This window comes from Pleurodeles waltl, chromosome 7 (assembly GCF_031143425.1).
Source record: "Pleurodeles waltl isolate 20211129_DDA chromosome 7, aPleWal1.hap1.20221129, whole genome shotgun sequence".
Lineage (NCBI taxonomy): Eukaryota > Metazoa > Chordata > Amphibia > Caudata > Salamandridae > Pleurodeles > Pleurodeles waltl.
The window spans coordinates 1,374,380,744-1,374,403,936 of NC_090446.1; the positions used below are offsets into that span (position 1 = coordinate 1,374,380,744).

The following is a 23,193-nucleotide window of genomic DNA, read 5'->3' on the forward strand; positions in this document are numbered from 1 at the left end:
TTATGCAATCAAATTCATGAACCACAGTAATCAGTGACTACACAGATTTCACTTGCAGCTCCCAATCACCTTTGCCGATCAGCATGTACCAAGTTTTTTTTACTAGAGCTATCATGTGTAAAACATTTCCCCAGTACTTGCAAAGTTCTGATTTTTCTTCACATTCTTTAACAAAGTTTACAAACATGATTTCAGGATTTTTTAACTGAGTGTATTGAACATTGCCTGGCTTTCCATTATGTCTTCAGAATGAAGTACACCCTGTGCCTTGTTCACTTCTGAGATAAGATAAGTAAAACCTAACTTGTCATTCTTGTTCCAGAAAGCATTCCAACAAAATGTTTCTATCGCTTCAGATATGATGAGCATACCTTGTAACAAATTAACATTATCAGTTCCGTTCAATCCTAACTGGACAGTTTTGCTTCCAAAGATTTCAGCCTCAATAAGTGCATCATCTGTGCCACATCCACTAAGATAACTTCCTGCACACCTCATTGCAAATTTTGTCATGTGTTATCACTGTATACAGATCATCAAATTCTACTGGATTGTTCACAACAATGCCATCTACAAAAGAGAATACTCCTTCAATGCAGAAAATTGCCAGTATAGGCTGGTCTTCAAGCTGAACACGCATATTTTCGAAATTCTTAGAGATGTATATACTGTTGTGTAGTTTGTGACTGAAGATGGTATTACTGGTGAAAACCCAACCTTCTTTAATGGGACGGTATTCTGGGAGATCAGCGCATGAACTCCAGCTCACGGAGGAACTGGCTTTTCTTCATCCTTCAATCCGCACTGAATAAGCGATATGATAAATTCAGTTAAATCAGCTTTGCGGACTACAGCATTAGGTAGAAGAAGATAGATGTCCTCATCCACTTTGAAACTTTCTGGTAGACTTGGACGTGTTGATGGCTTGTACTGATTTTGCACATGTTGGCAAGGCTGTTGGGTTATAAGTTTTCAGCTTCGTCCGCAGCTTGTTTTCCAGCAGCTAATTCATTCGTACAGTCTTGAAAAAGCACCATGGCAGTATCATGTGTGCTGGATGTTCCAGACAAAGAAGAGCAGTCTTCAAAATCAAAATGATCCAGAGCAGCAATTATAAATCCTTTCCTGGTAAAATAACTTGGAAGTGGTGTGCTGTCGGATCCACAAGATTTTACAGTATGAGCTGCTAACAAGCTCCTGCTCCATACTATGGGGATTATTCTAACTTTGGAGGAGTGTTAATCCGTCCCAAAAGTGACGGTAAAGTGACGGATATACCACCAGCCGTATTACGAGTTCCATAGGATATAATGGACTCGTAATACGGCTGGTGGTAAATCCGTCACTTTTCCGTCACTTTTGGGACGGATTAACACCTCCTCCAAAGTTAGAATAACCCCCTATGTCATTATAATGTGGTGACACCCCAGTCCTATTTATTGAAAGAATTAACGCTCTACGTTTGCACTTGTCATAGATTGCATGGGCAGCTATCATGTTTAGCGGAGTTTTCTTTTTGCCGTAATGTAATTCATAAAACATAATTTGGAAAAGACAGTACATTTGCACAGCTTAAGCCTGTCAGTTCATCGCACCGACTTCACTTCTTTGCTGATATCTTCAAAGCCATGTACATGCCAGAGGCCATTTTAGCGTCTTGCAAATGGGCCGAATCTCTGTTTGCGACCCCTAAAAACAGTCAAACATCTGGCCCTGTGCTTTACTTCTAATTGTTTTTCCTAACTTCGTCTGTTCATATACATGCGCATGCACAGCGCCAATCATCGTGTGGTTTTTATGATAAAATATAACAAAAACTATTGAAAGATGTTGCCAGATGTGCAAACACATGCCTTCGCTTGGTTGGCCATGTTTCAATGGTTTCTGTCATCAAGAATGACAAAAACAATCAAGGGATGATAAAACCAATATCTTGGTGCCCCAGTGTTAAAGACAAACCATATTGGCTAACTGAATTTGCCTATGCTTGCTGAGAGCTATTATACAGGGAGTGAGAGACAAAATAGTGCTTGTTCAGTATTGGTCACTTGGTCTCACTCACATTAGATCTATCATCGAAGCATTTTGAGCAATGTTTTGAGATCACTGATTAAGAAAAATAAAGGTTTTTCAAAATTGAGTGATTAGGAAGAGTTCCCTCAGAATTAGGGGTGGCCGTAAATCATGTTGTTTTACTCCGGAAAATTCTGAGGAGTTACCTGAAAACTCCACAAGACTCTGCGGAGTTCCGCGGACAGGTGGAAGTTGGCAAGCTGAACTGCTCGCACTGATTTCCAGCACCGGGAGCTTGTTGAGCACTTAAAAATCAGTGCAAACAGCACCACACAGCTTGCTAGAGGGCACTGCTGCTCAAGTTGATTTTGCTGCAGCGCGAGTAGATTTTCCAATTGAGCTTCAGCTTTTCCACTGCGAACAGTTGCAACCGCCTGAGACAGTTTGCTGGGAGAAAATCGCACCAGGGGGACAGCAATACTTGCTCGACAACTTACCGTTGGCAAGCCATGCATGTGAAAAAACTCTGCCATGCGGCGGTTGGCAAAATTTGGCTGGAACGCTGAACTACAAGCGTAACACGGAGTGGCCAAATTTCCACAACTCCACTGGCAGAGCAGAATTTATGACTCACTCGTAATAAGAATCAGGATGAGGAAGGAAGAAATGTCAAAGCCAGTTTATTCTTTGAGTAGTACATTGACTTTCTTGAATAGATGGGATCCCTCAATGTTTTGAATTGGTTGAAAATGAGGGTCATGGTTGGAGTCGTCTGCGGTATCGTTAAGTGCTTCAGGTTCTGATGGTGATTCCCATTGTTAGAAGAAAAATACATAGAGCGAGGCTTAACAACTCATCTGCACAGTCTTAAGTGTGTATGGAGGTGTGGGACGTTTCCTCTATATTGATCCTCCTTGTGCTCTGATAAGAAAAACAATTCATAGTTTGATTACAACTACTACAACAATTACCAACTTGCGGCATGGCCAGTGGTTGAAAAACAGACACGTTTGCTGACTGGTACCTGTCGTTGGTTACTGGTCTCTTCTGGCTTAGGATTCGGACGACAGGTTGGCCATCAGCCATGGTGAAGCTCAGCTGGGCCTGAAATGGCAGCTCAGAGTACCGCAATATCTCTGTATCCAAAGTAAAGAGAGACAAAGAGAGGAGAGCTGGGTCAATGGATTCACACAACATACAGCAACAAACAAAACACTGCAGCAGGTTGCTGACCAAAAATGCAGCACCTATCAGGAGGAGAGAGTGCCCAGGGTAAACAAAGACACCAGTGGGCCTATGCAGTCCCTACCCCACCAGATCGTATGAGAGAAAAAGTACCCCTGGAGTCACCTAACTAATTCCTGGTGTTTCTCAGTGAATGGACCCAAAACAAATTACCTTCCTAAGCCCCTAGCTTGCCTGTGTGTAACTAGAAATCATCTTTCCATTCTTGCTTCACCTGCGCAAGGGCACTAAACCTGGCCTCTCCCCTGTGTCTTCATAAAAGGTATCACAGCCCTCCGATAAATTGCTGTTGAGAAAGCGCCTTTCACCACTCTCCCATTTGTTGAACCTTGCAGAGCGGTCCCTGTCACTCACCCAGGTGCTTGGATTCATGGGTGCTGAACTCGAAAGTCAGCTCAGTGTCCCCGCTGATGCTGCCTAGGGGACGGTCCAGAATGGGAAGGGTGCGCTCCTCATACAGGAAGAACCTTTAGAGGGAAGAGAAGATGACATTGCTTCCTGTGAGGAGCGTTATACAGTGACGAGATTGAGTACAACAGGGTTGTCGTGGGTAGCGTCACTACTTCTGCTGTCTGGTCATCCCTCTCTTTTAATTTCCTGTCAGACAGAGGTGGACTGGTCAACAAAGCTCTCCAACTCTCTATAAAATGGATCAAGGGACGTCTATAGAAATTATATTTAATGGGACACAAAAGGGAAGAAAACCCGTAATGGGCTAATATGTGCATATGTGTGTGGTCATTCTTTTATAAGCACAACCTTTCCCTTTAAGTAATATAAAGAAAAGAATTACATTTTAAAATAATGAATCCATGAACCTGTCGTAAAATGTGTGCTATTTTCATTTACATCTAATGTTATTGGAGATAGCTACTCATGTCATTAAGGTTTTAGTACAGTGGACAAAAGGCTAATGGTGGGCACATCACTTTGCCAACTGTTCTAAACTGCAAATGCCGCACAGCCTGTGTGCTCCCAGAGATAAAGTCATGATGTTAAGAAGCACTCTGTGAAGTGATATTAAAAGCCTATGAACAAGCACAGCCCGTCCTTTAGGGCGGAGGGGCCACACCCCCCCCACACTTTTGCCCCTTATAAAGAGTGGCTGTCAGGCTGAACAAAGGTCAGCCTGACAGACACTCTTCATGTTCGAGTCAGGCAGCCAGGAGCAGACATGCATGAGCTGAACTTTGCTGGGCTGAAGAGATCACAGCTCTTGGGGGTGTGACCTCCTCGGCTCAGCAAAGGTGTCTCAAGGCCCTCCCCCAGGTGACGAGGGAAGCGTCACCCATTGACTTCGACCTGGGCGCTTCAGGTTTATGCCCTGAAGCGCCCAGGGCGAGTGTCAATCAGTAACACCTCCTCACAGAGTGGGGTAGGGTCAGAAGTCTCACTGACCCCATCCCACTCTGTGACGAAGTTGGGACTGCTGCCTTCCCTTAAGTCAGCCACTGCTGAAGAAGCACATGAACCCCACCTCTCTGGCCTTATGTTACAGACTTCTGGTTTTAAGCTGTCATATTTCAGTTTTCGTTAGCTTAAAAATTGTATAACTCCATTGTAAGGTAATAATGATATTAATTTAGCTTCCTGATTTTTTTTTCTAAATCTTCCACTAAATGTCTATCTTTGGTGTTCACAGATGTTGGCAAGAATGGTAGCATCCAATATGTGTGCTTATTGATAAGCTTTTCTGACAGGACGCAGAGGAACAAGGTGGAAGATGCCCCACTAGCGATGCCACTGATCTAACTCACCATTACTCTGTTTTCAAATTTAACCACACAGACTGACACACACACATAAACACACTCTCTCTCTCTCTCTGCAAAATGTTTGTTTCTTACATAGACAGAGGCAGGAAGATCTTCAGCTTGACATTGGTGGCAATGACCTCGGTCTCCACAATGGACTGGAACTCATTGTACAGATGCTTGGGAGGCACAATGTTCACCTGAAGACCAAGGAGACCCAAAAAAGAAACACACTACCTCAGTTGCCACATTGTTACTTCCCTCCCAATAAAAATGCTACCCACTTCCTCGCATGTGTCACGCAAACACACTTGTTCCAGCCACCAGTTCTGGATGTTTTTGCCCAACTGAATTTGTTATGTAAGGCATTTATGTGATACAACCTGACCATAACATAGCAGAGGGCTCTGCAAACGGAAAATATAGGAAATAAAACAGTAAAACACATAAATATCATCTTAAATGTCTTACCTTGCCTCCTGTCTTACTGGCCAACTGCCCGAGCTCAAGGAGACTACAGTCTGTGCCTTCTATGGTCAACACGGACACAACCACACTGCGGAGAGAAGTTGGAGTGAAAGTGAGAGAAGCCACAGGAACTTGTCTTAAAAGAAATGACCCAGGACTGGGTCTCTTCCTACCTCTTTACCAAATCAAGCATCATCTTGTTTCCCACACTAACATTAATGCCTTCCAGCTTTAAGTCAAGATTACCTCCAGGGTCAATCAATGTTCTTTTCCATTCTCCGCTTCTACCGCAGCCACCTGCAGTATTTGACATACATCTGCCCACTACAGCACCTGCTACAACCTCACCAATAATACTCAGCCCATCCTAAAACTGGATAAACCAAGAGATATTGACAAATCAGGACTAGCCTGCTGTCTCCAAGCAATCAACCAGTGGATGCCTTCTAACCACCTTAAACTTAAATCATCCAAAAAACGATTCACTGATTTGCTGATTGGAAGAGTTACTGTCACAAATCGGGCCCCCAGGAACTGGGAGCATTACCAACAACACCTACAAATGAGACACCTGTGATTGATCTTGGACTCTGAACTATGCCTGTTACCTTCTAGATCCTTACCCTAATATCAGCCTAGGATTCCCATCCAGGCTCACGGCAACTACCTCTCTCATGATTTCACATTTTGACTATGCAAACAGGTTTTACAAAAACATTTAACTTATTACTGCATTTATTATAGAGAATTCATATGGCCGTTGCAAGACAACTGGTACACGGTCACATATGTGAACACATCTCACTGGTCCTAAAAGCACTCAATGACGTTCATCTGTCAAAACCCTGCACATCACCCATTAGGTTATCAACAGCAAACGATCAGCTTTCATCCAGGTAAAGCTAAAAAATATTCACAAAAGAAAACACTCCACTTAAGACTGAGTGGCAACACAACTGACCACCCATGCATACAACCTGCTATGCATTGGAGGACCTCCTTCTCCACATATTTTGCTGTTGACTTTATTTAAGTATGTTATGTACTTTAGTTTCAAGTGTACCGTTTCAAAATCGGTTTACCTAAGTGCTAATGCAAACAGGTGATATTGATTAGTTAAAAGCCTCTGTTTCCTGCTGACTTCAAAGTACCCTAATGCTTGTCTGTGGTTTATTTGTTCAACTGCCGTAATAGCTGGTGCTGATTAGTTAAAAGCTATATGCCTCAGTTTTCTGCCAAAGACAGCATTCTAGTTGACAAGAAACACTCAAAATACTCAGGAAACTCCAGTGCTTAACGTTTTTTTTTTTCAACCTCCTTAAATTTCCTGCCCAGCATCCCAGTAGAGACAGCCTTCCAATATAGCATTATAGCCCGCCGTAGCAGGCTACACCAGCCATTAACACTCTCTCCAGTGTTAAAGGCCTGAGCAGAAGAACATTCTGCCCCATTAGGGCAGAATGTTCTTATTAGTAAAACAAAAGCCTCATGGATCCCGAGGGGGTTGAAATGCCCATAGGCTCAATTGGGCCTTTGTTCACAGCAATAGCTGTGAAAGGTAAAGATTTTAATGTTAGATCTCCGGGCTTTTACCAGTCATTAGAAGCCCAGAGCTACTCCATTGTCTTCACAGGAGAGCTCAACATTCCAATGTTCTAATATAGCATTATAGCCCACCATATCGGCTTATACCGGCCACTGAAAGTCTGCTCTAGCTTTAACAAGGGACTTTAACGACCGGTATAGCCCAGCTAAGGATGGTTATAAGGCTATTAAAACATTCTGCCACTAGAGGGCAGAATAAACTAATAAATAAAACAAAGGCATCATGGAGCACGAGGGGACTGAAATTCCCTTGGGCTCCGGGAGGCCTTTGTTCACAGCTGTTGCTGTGTGACAAACATTGGAATGTTGGAGCTCCAGGCTTTTACCAGCCATTGGAAGCCCTGAGCTACTCCATTGTCCTCAAAGGAGCGCTCAACATTCCAATGTTCTAATTGACTAAAAACATCGACTCTTCTAGAAGGCTCCAGATAAACACTTGTATGATAGATTATAAATAAAGCTTTCAAATTTGGACACCTGCCTGGCTTTGTCAATTCGTTTTAGGGATATTGCTGTATCTCCTATCTCATTGTCCATGCGTTCCAAACCCAGCTGCCTGCGAAAAGAATAAACCAGGACATCTTTGCCCAGAGGTAGGGGGCCAGGAATCTCCCTTGGAACTACTTCCCTTTGAAGCAACGTCCAACAACCTTTAACCATGCAACCTGGTCGATCAGTCGGTAGGCTTGCCCACATCGCCTTGGCTGCTACCATCTTTTCACTGTTTAATGCTTAAGCTATTTTGGCCCTTTAAACGCACAGCAGGTTAGTGCACTAATCCCCCCTATTAATTTGAGTTTGAATAAGAAAGCTTTGGCTAAAGGAAAAGGACCAGTTGTGTGAAAAAACACAACAGTAACAACAGATAAAGCCTACACACTTAGGATTCAGAACAGGGGTCAGTGCTTTAGGGTCCTTCACATAGACTCAGATTTCTTATAGTAATTCTTGTTTGGTATGTTTCATTAAGGAATTGCACCTCAGGCTGATTGTAAAGCATTCATGTATGGCTATCTGAAATGATTGTGTTGTTGCTGCAGAATACCTATCCTGACTGAACGAGTGTGACTTGCCACTAGAACTTGAGGGGTCCTGCTCAAAACGATTAACACATATCTGCCATCCATTTCACGGGAGCACCAGGTATACCAGAAACAATGCTCATTATCTCTCTCCCTCCCAAAACTCTTCCCCCGAGGGTTGGTCACCTGTACCAGTCATCTCTTCTGATACTAAGGAGTAACCTCAAGGGGAAGTGGTATAAGTTCTTTACTTATGCAGAAGGTCTGGGAATACAGGTGAGTGGCTTGTGGTGTGACAGCTTTATTTCGATTAGTATTGCTGCACTTCTTGCACTGTGATTAAGGAATTATTTTCCTTTCTTCGTCCCTTGTCATTGTTGCTTCTTCTCTGTTGTGGCCATTGCCATCATAGCGCCGGTTGTCCGTGTTGTTTCTAAAGCACCCCCGTTGTCTGTGTTTCTTCTTCACTCCTACCCTCGCATTTTTCTTGTTGTTTCTTCCCTCAAACCTTCCACCCTCCCATTGTCTGTGTTGCTTCTTCTTTCCCACCTCCCACTCTCCCATTGTCTGTGTTGTCCCTCCCTCCATCTGCCATAAGAAAAAATGCTATGACACGCCAGCTCTGGCAGCCTCATAGCCCTCTGGTTGTCTGTGTTGCTTGTACACTCCCTCCAGTTGTGCCTGTTACCAACTGTCCATGTTGCCCGCCCCCAGCCACCGTAAGAAAAAAGGAACTATGTTACAGCCAGCGTTGCAGGCATTATAGTGCTTTTTTTTCTAACTTTTAGCCATGCGGCACAACAGCTACACTACTCAAAAACATGGCTAAAAGCCATTGGCACAGCCAACAGCTCTTGCGTAGGCGAGACCAATTGGCTTTGCCAATACTTGTTTATTACTTAAATATATAGTGTAACAGGAGTGCTTGCTCCAAAAAAGTGCAGGGCCCTGGAGAGGGAGCCCCAGCTGCCATCCAATTCTGATGGCCCTGAATGACTGTGCTCAGGGTGTTTCTGGGGGCTTATACTATAGCTATACTACAACACCTGAAGCCCCGAAGACACTACCCAGTAGCTGTCATCATCAACAAAGGCCAAGTTCTCATGGAAATTGTTGGATCTGGCCCTTTATACAGGGTCATCCCCAAACTTTTTGCATTCCTCCTCCTATTTTTTCTGACCTCTTTTTGTTGGCTCTAGTAATCTTAGCACTTTATCACTGCTGATCAGTGCTAAAGTATATGTGTTCTCCCTTCTAAATTTGATATGATTGGCTTACACCTAATTGACACATTCAATTTACCTGTAAGTCCCTTGTACAGTTGTATCTCTATATCCAGGGCCTGTAAATTAAATGCTACTAGTGGACCTACTCACAGAGGTAGCCTTTCAAACCTCTCTCAGGCCTACCACCGCAGGGACTGAATGCGCAGTTACTGCCACGGGGACCTGGCATCTAAATTTACTTGCCAAGCCTGGAACACCCCTTTTACTACATATAAGTCACCCCTAAGGTAGGCTCTGGCTAGCCCTATGGGCACGGTGCTTTGTGGGTAAAAGGCAGGACATGTGCCTGGTTGTGTGGCCTGTCTTTGTAGTGACAAACAACCTATTTGGTTCCTCACTACTGTGACTGCTGCCTTTCTCATAGGATTGCATTAGAAATGCCCTAACTTATGTCTAGGTGGTATTATCTAATGTATGAGGAGTAGCATAGACACGTTTGGTATGTTTGTAATGTTGGTGAGAAATGCTGCTTACTGGTGTAGGCGGATTTTTAATTACCATTATAGAAATGCCACTTTTAGAAAGTGTTCATTTCTCTGTGCTTATGACTCTGGTGTTTTATGACTTGACTACAATCCACGTCTAGGCAGAGTGGCAGCTGGGCTTTGTTCATACCTTTCAGACAGTCTCTACACCGGGAGGGTAGAGTTGTCATAGAGGTGCATCTGCATATTGAACAGTCTTCCTGGGCTGGGTGAGGAGGAGCACACCTGTATTTGCAAAGGCTGTGCTCTGGCCTCACACAAAGGGGTTGTTTACTCCCCCACTGATGTCTGGAGTCTGTGCTGGAGGAGATCAGGGACACACCTGGAACCAGTCAGTACTGGTTGGAACCCCTTATCCTGCTTTTGTGGAGACTGTGCAAAATGAGTATGAGTACATGGGGTCTTCCCCCACAATTGTAGACACTAATGGACTACTGAACTGGACACTGGATGCTGCTAGAAGGACTCACCAGGAACTGCCATGGGACTGCTGCTGTTGTACTGACCTATGACCTGCTAGGTCACTGAGAGGGACTGCCACTGCATCTTAAATCTTGTGCTGGCCTGCTTGCTGGAGCCCTGCAGCCCAGTGTCCTTTTTGTTGTCTCAAGGGGCGGGGTGGTGTGCCCCCTGTTCGGCTGCATTTTTATATTTTTTTTCACAGCACATAGGAGCACTTTGCTCTTCATTTTCCTAGCACAGAGAGAGCGCTTTTGGTTCTGTTACAGCCTGTTCCTCGCAGTGCACGGCGAGCGCTGTCCTTCCTTGGTGCAGCCAGCGCGTGGGGCGCCTACTTCCTACATCTGGACAGGGTGGCAGCATGAGTTGAGCATGCCCGACCCCCTTTGTGTTGATGTCCCCCCCGGTGCAGGAGATGGAAAGAGGAGCCCATCTGCAGCCTCTGGGGAGCCCGGCAGAGGTGAGCTCTCATAGGTGCCCCAGGGCACAAGCAGACACCTGCTGTGTAGCACTCACCACTGCCGCCCAGAACGGTGATCCTGGGGAGCTCGCACACCGTGCCAGGTGCGGGCGTGCTGCCCAGCTGAAGAGCGGCTAGCAAGAGCAAGGGTCGGACGTCAGGGAACAGCCACCCACCAAAGTCGCGGACCGCCCTAAGGCGCAGGGGACCCTGTATCAGAGCCCGGAGGATCCCCTGAGTACAGAAGAGCCCGGGTGGGGTGCGGGCTCCGAGGGGCAGCCCCCCATCCAGGAGAGCGCGGCCGTCCTCCCTTTTTTTCATGGGCGACAGGGTCCAGTTGGTGTGGGCCCCCCCATTCCTTCTACCCGGCAGACCCACTGCATACCTTTTTGGGGGCATCCTTAACACAACTGGCAGGATGGGAAGTTTAACTCTCATCGGAGGGCCCGTCCCTGCTGAGCCCCTCGGGGGCGTATCTCCTGAAGTAGGCGTGAAGCGGTATCTGCACCCTCCAAGATTTATCCCATTACCCCCCCCATGAGGAGCACAGTAGCTCCCGCACTAGCCCGGGTGTGTTGCGATATCACCCATCGTGTAAAGGAAGCACAGGAGCGTAAGCCCCTGCAGATAGACGGTGCCTGGAAAGAGCGTGCCTGTAATTGGGGCAATGTTGTCCCCCCGTATGCCCATTTGATGAAATCTTGGTATCCCTGGTGATATGTTTTCGGTACTATAGTATGTGTTTACTTGGAATATTTTCATGCTATGTACATCCATATTGGTGATACTAAGGACTTGCCATTTGGGAAATGTTGTTCATGAGAGAGGCATTCCTGATGATGTCTTGGCATCTATGATACGTGTCCATTATGACGTGATTTTTGGTAATAATGACAACCTGACTACTGCTTGTGTTGCAGAATAACCAGTAACCTTTGTTTACCTGACTACTGCTTATGGTTCCAGAGTACTAGTAACTGTGTGATGTTCTGACAAGTGCTTGTGTAGCAGGGTATTACTGACATGTCGTTTTTGGTCTTATGATGTTTTACGCAATACAGTTTATTTTTAGATAAATTGGTGTTGTGTTTCCTTTGTGGTGTATTTATTGTGTCATGTGTGTTGTGTGTGTTGTACAAGCACTTTACACATTGCCTCTGGGATAAGCCTGACTACTAGTGCTAAGCTACCAAGGGGGTGGGCAGGGGGGTATGTTGGGTGTGTAACTCCCTCGCCCTGATTAGAGTGGTGGGTTCTGCCTGGCTTAGGTGCATACCCCAGCCAACCAGAAACCCCATTTCTAACAGAAATAAACCTCAGGAGGTTCACAGAGAGCACACCCACTCCACGGTAGCCACTCAAGTCAACGGCTCCTACAAGAAGAAACGTGCTGACATGATCGCCTTCCTTCACAAAAGCCTCAGCTCTGGATTCCCTTCCCTTTCACAATCCTTTTGGGAGGAGTCGTCTACATTTCTGGACGCACATACAATAAGGTTTGGGGCAGGATTACCCACCAATGTGATAACATTGAAGGACTATCTCCTATGTGGATTGCGCATGAAATGAGGAGTGTAACCACACTCTGCCAGTACACAAGGAAGACTGAAGACAAGATAGACAGAGGTTTAGTTGTGACTTAGTGGTGGGATTCACAATGATTTTGTTCTTTTTTTCTTTTTTTTTCTCTGTCTTTTATTTTTAACAAACACTCCAGGCCCTTTGTATGTGGATTGGGGAATACTACACCATAAAGAAGTTAATGAATTGATTGATTGATACAAATTACACTGATGTCCCGCTGATAAATTAAGTCTCATTGTGGTACAAATAATTGTGTAAATTATCCCCACTAGATACCATGTTAATGTTTGAGATGTTCTATGCCCAGGTATTGTGGGGACGTTCGAGCACACCCCTATATGCTTAAACAAAACTGGAATTCCCTTCCGGAAAAGGGAAACCAACTGAAAGTCACATGGGACTGGGGAAGACCGTAAGGACCCAACACTCCAGAAAAAAAGTGGCACCGGTGTGAAATGCACTTTCCGTACCACTACTGCTGCGGTACCATCTAATATGTGTAAAGCCCACTTTAATGATCATGTATCTGATCAACACCAATCTGGATTAAGAGCGCCGCCACTGGGGAAACTACTGCCTTACTAATCTGTGTGAACTGCCCCCAAATTGAAATGTATTCCTATACTCCCTGTGCTGATGCATCAGTGCTGACTGCAATATCCACACATGAAAAGGATGCTATGGGCGTTAAAACTCATTGGACCTGCAAGACCTGTGATCTCTCCTTCGTGTAAACACAGCAATGGTGTAAGGTGTTACAGTGCTGCTGCTCTGGTTAATCATCTCTGCGTGCAGGCCACCTACACTGAGTGAGGTATATTTGATGTGCACATGTGTACGTGAACAGCGACACAGGCATGATGTTTGATTAGATGTACTATTACAGCACCACTAAGCCGCTTTACACTCACCGGTGTAAACAGCGCCATTGGCCTGAAGAGTGGCTTGCAGCACTGCTAAGACTCCCAGAGACTCACTCCATCGTGGCCACTGGGCCATGCTTCTCTGGGCTGCACCGCCCCCTCATGCCACATACCCTTGTACTATGCCCATTACTCGGGGCTGGTCTGTGTTACACCTGGGTTGAGTTACCAACAACAGGTTAAGCGAAAATGTGTTTACGTCTTGCCTTTACTGACATGTACTTGAAAGGGCAAAATGTGAACAGTGCCACATGAGTAGAGTGTAACTGCGGAGACTACCGAGCCCCCCATCGACTCCCTGACCACTCCTAGCCAGTGCCAATTCCTCCCAGTGACCTCTCGGAGGTGGTCTTGTGCCGTTCATCTGCCAAGATTGGCAGGTGGTGCAATGTACATCATTATGGGTCGGTCTGGTCTGTGAGACACCCAGGAGAAGTCACCAGCACTCACATACTGCCTGGCCCACAAGGGGTGCTACTCTGTTTCACTCCATGGTGGACACATCAGAACACATACAATGGTGGGTCATATGATGCTCATTCCTAGGGGTTGCTCCCACTGCGCCGGGTAAGGTCTCAGATCATATACCAGGTCTGGCAACATAATGGGTAATATCATGGGTTGCTCCACCACCACTAGTGTATCTTCAACATAATATACTACACTCTGTAATAACTGCGCATCAGCATAGGCCATAGAGGAAACTGACATGAAAGACATGCAACATACAGTTGGTTGGTGTATACTCTTGACTGATGGTAGTTCTTCTCACATTTTCTCTTACCTACAGCCATGTGTGGGTGCAGTTTCACCCTAGCGCCAAAAAGTTCAGAAAAGTCTGTCATACATGTACCAAACCAAACCACTTCCCACATATGCTACAATGCCGGTCTGTCCACATACTAGTAACTAATGGTTACACACCCTGGGCCAGATGTACAAATTACTGAATTCCAAATGTTTGCAATTCGCTGTTTGGCAAGCACAAACACTAATGTACAAAAATGTGTTTTACACTTTCTGTGATTCCCAGTGGGTCACAAATAGATGCTCTATTCAGCCGCGGCAGCCCGCTTGCCCACTGTTGACTCTTCCTGGGCTGGGACTTCATACCCCAGGAGGCCGCTTGCCTGCAGAGGATATGACACTGCGGTTAAAGCGCATTCAGCCCCCCACGGCGCGGGATGCTTTATACACCCACCGCAGCCTCCTTGCCTAGAATTCACTCTTCCTGGAGTGAAGTGGGACCTCATCCCCCAGGATATCGCTTGCCTGCAGAGGAGGGCCAACTTGTGACATTGTGCTTAAAGCACATTTAGCCTCCCGCATCACAGGATAATTTACTCAGCTGCTGCAGTCCCCCTGCCTGCAATTGACTCTTCCTCGGGTGCCTCGATCGACAAAATGCTGGAAAGAGCTGTAGGCATCATTAGCACTGAGACTGCACTTACAGAAAGGAGACTGTTCCTGAACTCTGGTCCCAACCTAGCCGTATTACCTGTAGATAAGCCTAGCCCTTCTCCCTTGAGTTTGTCCTCTCCTAACCTCCCCCTGGGTATATCAGGCCTGTCTAGGTCATATACTGGAGGCACAATAACAACTACCCCACAATGTACCACAAAGGCAGTCAAACCCACGAAGCCCAGAGGGAGCCGCCATTACTGACATTCACAGCTCAATGGAATCTTATTCCAAACTGAATAGTTTGTCTAGCTGGAATGAGGTCGGGGATCAACCCGGTACTCCCATCTCCAGAGGCCCGTAAAGCCACGCCATAACTGTTATCAAGTGGAGGCGGGGGATTGAGCGCTGCCTTGGTCTGAAGGACAATTTGAGCTCTGAGTGTGTGTGCTCTTCGAAGCGCCCCACCCCCACCCCACGAGAACATTAGAGGGAATCCCACGTGGACCTATTAAACAAAGTGCTGGACTGGTTAGCTCATCACAGGGGCTTACCCTTCCACCTGGCATGAGAAATCCTAATGGTCAGGAGAGTTGGATGGATCGGTCAAGGCCCCATGCAAGTCAGAGGTAACTGTGTGATTGTTAATTTTAGATCCCCTCAGTTAGTTCAAAGGCTTTTATTTAGTGTCCTGAGCAAAGCCCATGGAAGGAGCTCACTTTTGCCACCATGCCTGCCCTAGCGGGTCTCCCTCCCCTTGTAAGACAACACAGCTTCCTTGCAATGATAATCGTCTGGTACTCTTTCAGCAAGACAACGGGACTTACTTATTTACCCCAGGCCCATTTAAAAGTTTCAGGTACCCATCACAAATTGTTTTGACGTTCTGTCAGACATTGACTGACCATAACCAAGGCCTTTACCTACCCGACCAGAGGAGGCTAACCCAGGCTCTACCGCCCCGGATTGTTAGGATGGATAGGCATTGTTGAGCCAAGTCTTCTTTACCTTAATGAGCTGGAACGTGGCAGGTCTCAAGGATTGGATATACAATCCAGATTGGCTCAACTTCCTCAGGGAGTATGATATTATTGTTTTTCGGGAGACATGGGCCATCTCCCCATCCTGTGATAGTTATACCTGGTATTTCAGACCCGCTGTGCCTTCCGTGCGTGGGAGGGCCAGGGGAGGTCTCTCGATCTAACTTAGGTTACATCTCAGCTTTAAAGTGTCAGTGATATTGTTTAATGTGTTAAGGACAATCCTATTTCTTTTAAGTTCTATCTGATTAATTCTTATAACACCGACTTTCTTTACCCAATCTGTGTTTCTTATTCTGTGTTTTTTTAACAATTTAACTGCACCCATGGACAAATTTGTAGGATTCCCTAACTATATTGTCTGCAGGGACTTTAATGCTAAGCTTATCTTGTGTCCGGAAGAGCCACAAATTTAAGAGTTATGGAGGTTTGGGAGGCTCTTAGTGAAAAGAGAGGTGTTCAGCTGGGTCAATATTTAGCTGAGCATGATTTGGTGAACTTGTTTCCATAGTTTAGAATAGATGACTGTTTTTTACCCTCCTCCAGGGTTGCACAGCAGGCCTCAATCATAGATTTGATTTTTGTTACCACAGATTTCCTCTCATTTTTTAAAAAGTTTTCGATAACAGAGGCCCATTGGGGAGACCATAATGCCCTGACAGCAGTTGGGCTCTTTCCCGTTCGCAAGGTTAATCCCCTGCCTCCACCACAGAGATCGCCTAACCCTCTAAAGATGGCCTAGGACTATTCTGGTTTCTTATAGGGCCCAAAGTTAGACTCAACATTTTATTGTCCAAATGTTTGTCATTGTTCTTGGGTTGCCTAGCACAAGAGAGGGGGAAGCACTTAGCTCACAGTTTAGCCGCCTGTGTATCTGCATCAAGAATTACTCAACCAAGCCTATCAGACCGGCCCCTAAAATCCCAGATGGAGCCTGTTTAGAGGCCAATCACCAATTGTGAAGGGCCCTCGTATCAACCCCAAGTAGTCGCAGAGGCAACGAGGAACTATAAGCTTATAATCAGGGAAAAAGCAATTTTTAGTTAGTGCAGAGTGACAACAATGTGAGTTAGCTGCAGTAGGTAAACGTAGCAAAGTATTCTGAAGCACAGCCAATAACATCAGACAGAGAGATGCATCACCCAAACCATTATCATCCTGTCCCGACCTGAGTAAACTACTTTAGTACCATGTATCATCTAGAGGAGGACAAGATTTTATTGGATTCTTTAAACTCAAGACTCTGTAACTCCACCCCCTTGCAACGATCAGTAACCAAGGTTGTGGAAGCTATAGGCCAAAGTTTGGGTAGGGAGGTCACAGGCCTTGATGGGGTACCTGTGGACTCAATTACAAGTAACAGCAAACTCTGGGGTACCATACTCACAAATGTATTTAATAATTAATTCAGTTACAAGATTTGTGAGTCCTGAGCATTGTCGATTACTGTCCCCATCTTTAAATAGCATTTGCAATGCACTGGGTCTCGCGTTACATTGAGTCAGAGCTATTAGGGTTGTAAACGCCTAATCGGACTTTTCTTGGCACATTAAATTAAAAACAAAAAAAAACGAGAGTGATAGCGCTGTGTAAAACACAGCGCGATCGCGATGAGGAGTGCAGAGAAAAAGTAGTCCAGAAACCATATGGAAAACATAGAGCCTCGTAGGTTTCCTGTGGTTTACCGGTGCTCTCCAGGAGGGCTAAACACTGGAAAAGGCATGACGTATGCATGCCTTTCACGAATGAAAACAAGCAGATTTTAAAAGGCAAGCCCACCAACCAAAGTAAGTGACTGACGTAACATGGGCTGGTTAAAATCCCCCTAAAGGGAGATTAGAAGAGGGACGGAGCGCTTTGCGCTCGCCCCTAAAGAGGGGACCAGAACCTACCGAAATGTTATCATCTTATATCTCTTATAGACAATACAGTGAACATTTTTGGTGCAGTACTTCTTAACGGCTAAGGAACTAGGCCAGTCAGAGTAATATATTATCCCTGTTTCAGTATAGTTTATGAGGACGTCTTCCACTGGAATTCTAATCTGCTTGCCTTCTCTTGTGATGGGACTTTTCATCAGTCTATCCATCATTTTTTGTTTTTTTTGTAAAGTTATAAAAACTTTTTAATCTAATTTTTAAAACCATTTTAAAATGATTTCGACATTATGAGATGTAAAGAAGCAGTATCGCATTTGCAGCTCTTTGGGAGCCCAGATTATGTTATTAGGGTATGTTCCTTCCTTAATCCTGCACTTAGGATCAGTGGAATGAATGGAAGGATGTGCATCGGGTAGGTGAGGTGCGCTCAATGCAGGTTAAAACTGCACGCCAATTTTCTTAATTCAGCAAAATGTGTTTCTCCACAAAGATGTTTTACCTTCACAGATGCTTAGTTTACTTGGCAAAAGACTACTTTTAGCACATTTTATTCGAAAATTTGCTTTGAGTCGTTTGTATGAAACTTTATGTATTTCTTTTACGATTTCATGAAAATGGAATAAAGATTTCTTGACCATGATGGTGACCTACCTCTTGAATATTAATGAGGTAGGTCGCAGTTTGCGACCCATTGGGAATATCAGCCATCACAGGGATGCTGGCCTGTAGGGGTCAGCATACTACCATGTCTGCAATTTCTTTTTATGAAAGCAATATTTTTTGTTTGTTTTTAAATACAACCCGTTTTCCTTAAAGGAAAAAAATAAGATGTTTAAAAAGAAAAAAATTAAACTTTGAAGTTTAACTTTCTAAGAGTAGGCAGTGGTCCGTGGGGCAACTGCTTGCTCTTAAAATATATATTTTTTACATTCTCAATGGGGAAGAGGTCCCCTCTGGATCCCTTCCTATTTGCGAATGGTTATCACCTCCTTCAAGGAGCCTGTAAAATATGAATGTTTTGCGACCGTAATTCAGTCGTAAAACATTCATACATCCCATTCAGATTCAGCATTTGGAAGGGATGCCCTAAATACGCCCCTTCCAACTAAAAATCACAAACTACGATTCAGTAACGTTATCACATCTCAATTTGTGTTTTGTACACATGTAAAAGCATTTTTCCAGTCGGAAACGGACTGATCAGGTCATATCTGACCGTAAAAATGGTTTGTCCATACGGCCTCTAATCCCTTGTCTTTTTCGCTTCAGGTTTATGCCTAGGCATAGTGGATAAAGCACAATAACATCACCGTACACATTATCATACACTACTCAATCACAAGACACAATCACTCTTCCATCCATAGCACTGTCATGGAGTAGCAAGCTGCCTCTGCCCAGAGGCTCTTTGGTGCCTCGGCAGGTGTGCAAAGCGCTATACAGATGCAATTACATTACAACACACTTCAAACAGAAGTATGAGTGATATCCCACTGCAACGTATGAGTGAAAGCGGTGCCATACTGTACTGAGAATGATTGCTGTTGCATTGTGAAGACAGAGTGTTGTCACACTGCAGACATGCATGAGTTAAAGTAATGTCACATTACCGAGAGATGTGAGAGTGATGTCACACTGAAGAGAGATGTGTGAGAGAGAGTGATCTTACAAAGCACAAAAAGTATGAGTAAGATTGAAGCCAGGAGAGGTGTATGACTGACAGGGAACTAACACTGCAAAGAGATGTGAAAGGGATGTCAAACTGCGTGGAAAATTATAAATTATGTCACACACCAAAGGGATGTATGAGTGAGAATTGTGCCACAGTACAGAGAACAGCATGAGTGAGAATAATGCTACCATCAGCAAGAAGTGTGAGTGACAGCGATCCCACGCTGGAGACATACATCAGTTGACACAATGCCACTTGCGCGGAGTGTGAGTGAGAGTGTTGCCACGCTTCAAAAAGATGTGAGAAAAGAGTATTACAACACTGCCATGAGACGCAGGAGTGTTAGTGACGCCACTATGAAGGGAGAAGTGTGAGTGTGACTACACATGGCAGGGAGATGCACAAGTGATGATGATACATCACACAGATGTGTGTTTTTTCAAATACTCTGAGTTGCATTCCCCTGCCGGAAAGAACCTTTAAGTTGACAAACTCAGCATGGTGAGGTACCAAGCCTAACTCTGCCAGAGGTACAGACTGAGTGAAGAAATCGATAAGTTTAGTTACAATTATATTTAAAGATCAACAATTAAAGGTGATAGTAATACAAAAAACTAGTAGGCTCTGAAGGACAACTTTCTGCCTCAGACCAAGTACCAAGCATTCCTGTTAGTAGAGTCTGCATTCAATCTCTCCATTGATACTTCTAGGCAGACCCTACAACTTCCTGAATCTGGAGAACACCTGACAGAAGGTGTAGCTCCATCAACATTCCACTCCTTACCAAATTAATATAGGAATTATCACTGTGCACCTTTTTTGCTTGGCTTTAGAAATTGGAAAAAGGAGTGAAAAAGCCATGCATGCCAATTGTAGGCACAGATGTCTTCTATAAATGTTCCTCACCAGATCTTTGGGCTGTGTGTGTGTGTACTACAATCCAGAAAGTAGACAAAGGTGAAACTGGTGTGGGATGTTTGAGATGTAACTCTTTCTGACCTTAACCTTAAAGCAGGGACATTCCTCCTTGTTCTGTATTCAGTTGGTTCTCATCAAAGTTATGAGCCAGACAGAACATAAACTTCCCTGTCAGAACCACATTCAGAGGGCCACGGGGTAAGCAGGTCCTATGGTCTCTGACATGGAGGCTGAGACCTTTTACTCATGGTATCCTGGGGCCTGACCTACTATGGACTCTGAGCAAGTGGGCCAAGTACTACTTCTTCAGCACTTGACTCTCTGTGGTAGCGGGTCGAGCAGTCCAAGGCTTCTCGGGGAGGTAGGTGCCAGGTTTACACAGACACAGAACTCAAAACACGCTTAGCAACCACAGTACACAAATGTCCAGCTAGATACTTGTTTTTATGAAAAAAGTAGCATTTATATACAAATACAAAGTGAAATACAGCCCACCCCAAGTAATAAACACAGTGTCCCTGAGGCCGGCATGCTAGCATTGTCTGGGTAAAATCCTGATTCCCACTTCTCTGTGTAAGGGTTGTGGGTAGTTCCAATTTATGTGAGGCAACAATGGTCCCCAGTCCTGGTCACACCTAGCAGAAGTTGTGCTAAGCTTCTCTGTGCTAATGTACAGCTACAATCTAACAATGTTTGGAGGCTCAAGCTCCCATTTTTATAATCCATTTCCAGACACAGATTTGATTTAGTGTCTTAATCATTGAAGTTCGTGTTGTGTGGATTGCCCACTATGAAGTGTCAACTACTCTGTCCTGTCCTTTGTCTAGGAAGCAATGACTCCAAACTTGATACACCCCTACAACACAGGCCATGGGAGTAGCTAGAGCATCTCACCTGGATATCAGCCTCATTGACATATGCCTATCAACGGGTTACAAAGGGCTCCAGCTCTTTATGATTCCCTCATTGGCCTCTTCTCCTTCCAAAGATGTGCCCAGACCTCACTGACCAGTATTCAGAACCAAAGAACCTTTTAGAAGTGCACAAGAGAGCCTGGCTCTCCCTTCCTCCACTATGTGTGTGTGTATGTCCCACCCAGCTCTCAGGCATGCAGACAACCCACAAATCGGTCTGCAACGTCTCTTACACCTGCACGTGGTTGTCCAAGGCCCTTAGCTTTCAATATGGAACTCAAAGCCTTCACGTGCTATAACACACAGGCCTACATATATTAGAGCACGCACACGCAATCACACATGCGCTGTACCTTGCTACATACTAACATGATGTAGGCTTAGGGCCAGTTAGATACACAGTAGCTGAACTTTACATGAGAGGGCTGGTACATCTCACACCGGTGACACAGGTAAAAAAAGCTTGTTCACTCTACTGATCACTATTACAAAACAGTATGCTGCCACCACCATGCTCATAGTTAGGGCAGTAGCCCTTAACCACAACTAGGGTAATGCTTTTTGCACCCCTCCTGATCCAAGGAGACCACAATCTGTGAGACAGGCCTGGGTTATGACACATGCATGATCCGTGTTTGCCTATGATGAAAAATCGGTACCCAGGATCCAGATATCTCAGTAGCGGGGGCACTCAGGTAAGGGGTGCATGTCCAACACTGTGCAGGGGTCTTTTCTGTCCCAAAACTCCCATTTCCCACAGCAGACATTTAGGAGAGGTGAAAGATCGAACAGATTTTAATCAAAAGGGATACAGGAAAAAAGGTCTGTGTCCCAATATAATAGTCATTCTTTCCATAGATTGGCGAGGAGGCAGTAGCCACCGTACTATAGAGATTGGTGGCAAGGAGGCAGCAGACACTTTCTGCTATGTAGAAGGGTACACTTTGGAATAATCTACAGTCCAGCAGAGGCTGGGATTCTGCTGGGGTGCAATGCAACTACATGGAGCACATTAAGGACCAGATTTGAGAGGGCCTAGCGCCATTCCAATGTCATATTAGCATAATTTGTTTTATGCTAACCTGGCGTTGGAAGGCCAAAAACGCTTAACCATATATACAAAGTGTCGCAATGCATGCATTGTGCCACTTTGTAACCCCTTGCACCACATTATGCCTACGCCAGGCATAATATATGCAAGGGAGAGCATTCCCCAGTTAGGGGTGGCCGGAAAAATGGTGCAGAGAAATCAAAAAGATTTCTCTGGGTCATTTTTTCCAGGATTTTTAACACCTGCTCAGAGCTCTGGGTGCTTTGCAGGATTAGAGTCAACATTTTTTACGCTAGTCCTGCAAAGCACTAAACTAGCGTAAAAAAATGATGACTCTAGTTCCCTAACTACCACCATTGTGCGCCGTATTTTAAATATGGTGCACACATGGTGACGTGAGAAGGGCACTAAGGGGCACAAGAAAAGTGGTGCTGCACTAGGTCCAGGGCCACTTTTCATAAATCTGCCCCTAAATGTTCTCAAAGACATTAAAGTCACTGAGGACATCAGAGTCAACAAGAGTGGGTTCAAATCACTTGTCAAAGGGATCTGTATGTAGAATGGAGAACTCATGGTAGCCTGGAGCCTTCAGTGCTAAGGATTTGTACAGGACAGGATTAAATATTTTAAAAGTCTCCTGGCTTTTGTCAGTCCAGATTTCTTTCTTGGACTGCTTTCTACATGGTAAAGATGTCAAGGGGACTATTACTGTTGCATAACTGTTCCCAAGATTCCTATATGTGCTCTCACATACTGGCATGTGCGATGAGAGAATCACCTGGGTCTTTACTGCCTGCACTTTGGTTGGAGGGTATACCTTCACAGTCGCTACTAGTACCTAAGGTACACATAAAGTTCTGGTCTTTTTGGCACTCAGTCACTTTAATGGATGGCCTGGTATTCTGTAGTTCATGTAACACAGTCTGGAGGTGGCCCAGGAACTCCTACGGCTGGAACTGAAGACGGCTAGATAACACAGTAGTTCTCCAAACAAGGCTTCGGACAAATCAAGA

General features: G+C 44.9%; 1 protein-coding gene across 2 annotated transcripts in view; it reads right to left on the reverse strand.

Annotated features, from left to right (window-relative positions):
• LOC138246342 (circularly permutated Ras protein 1-like) overlaps positions 1–23,193 on the reverse strand; it is a 214,958-nt gene that overhangs the window by 18,558 nt on the left and 173,207 nt on the right. For both annotated transcript variants that reach the window (XM_069200855.1, XM_069200856.1), the window contains exons 14-17: positions 5,484–5,568; positions 5,106–5,212; positions 3,613–3,725; positions 3,038–3,149 (exon numbers count right to left, since the gene is read on the reverse strand). In XM_069200855.1, coding sequence (XP_069056956.1) covers positions 3,038–3,149; positions 3,613–3,725; positions 5,106–5,212; positions 5,484–5,568 — 417 coding nt within the window. The remainder of the gene's footprint in view (positions 1–3,037; positions 3,150–3,612; positions 3,726–5,105; positions 5,213–5,483; positions 5,569–23,193) is intronic.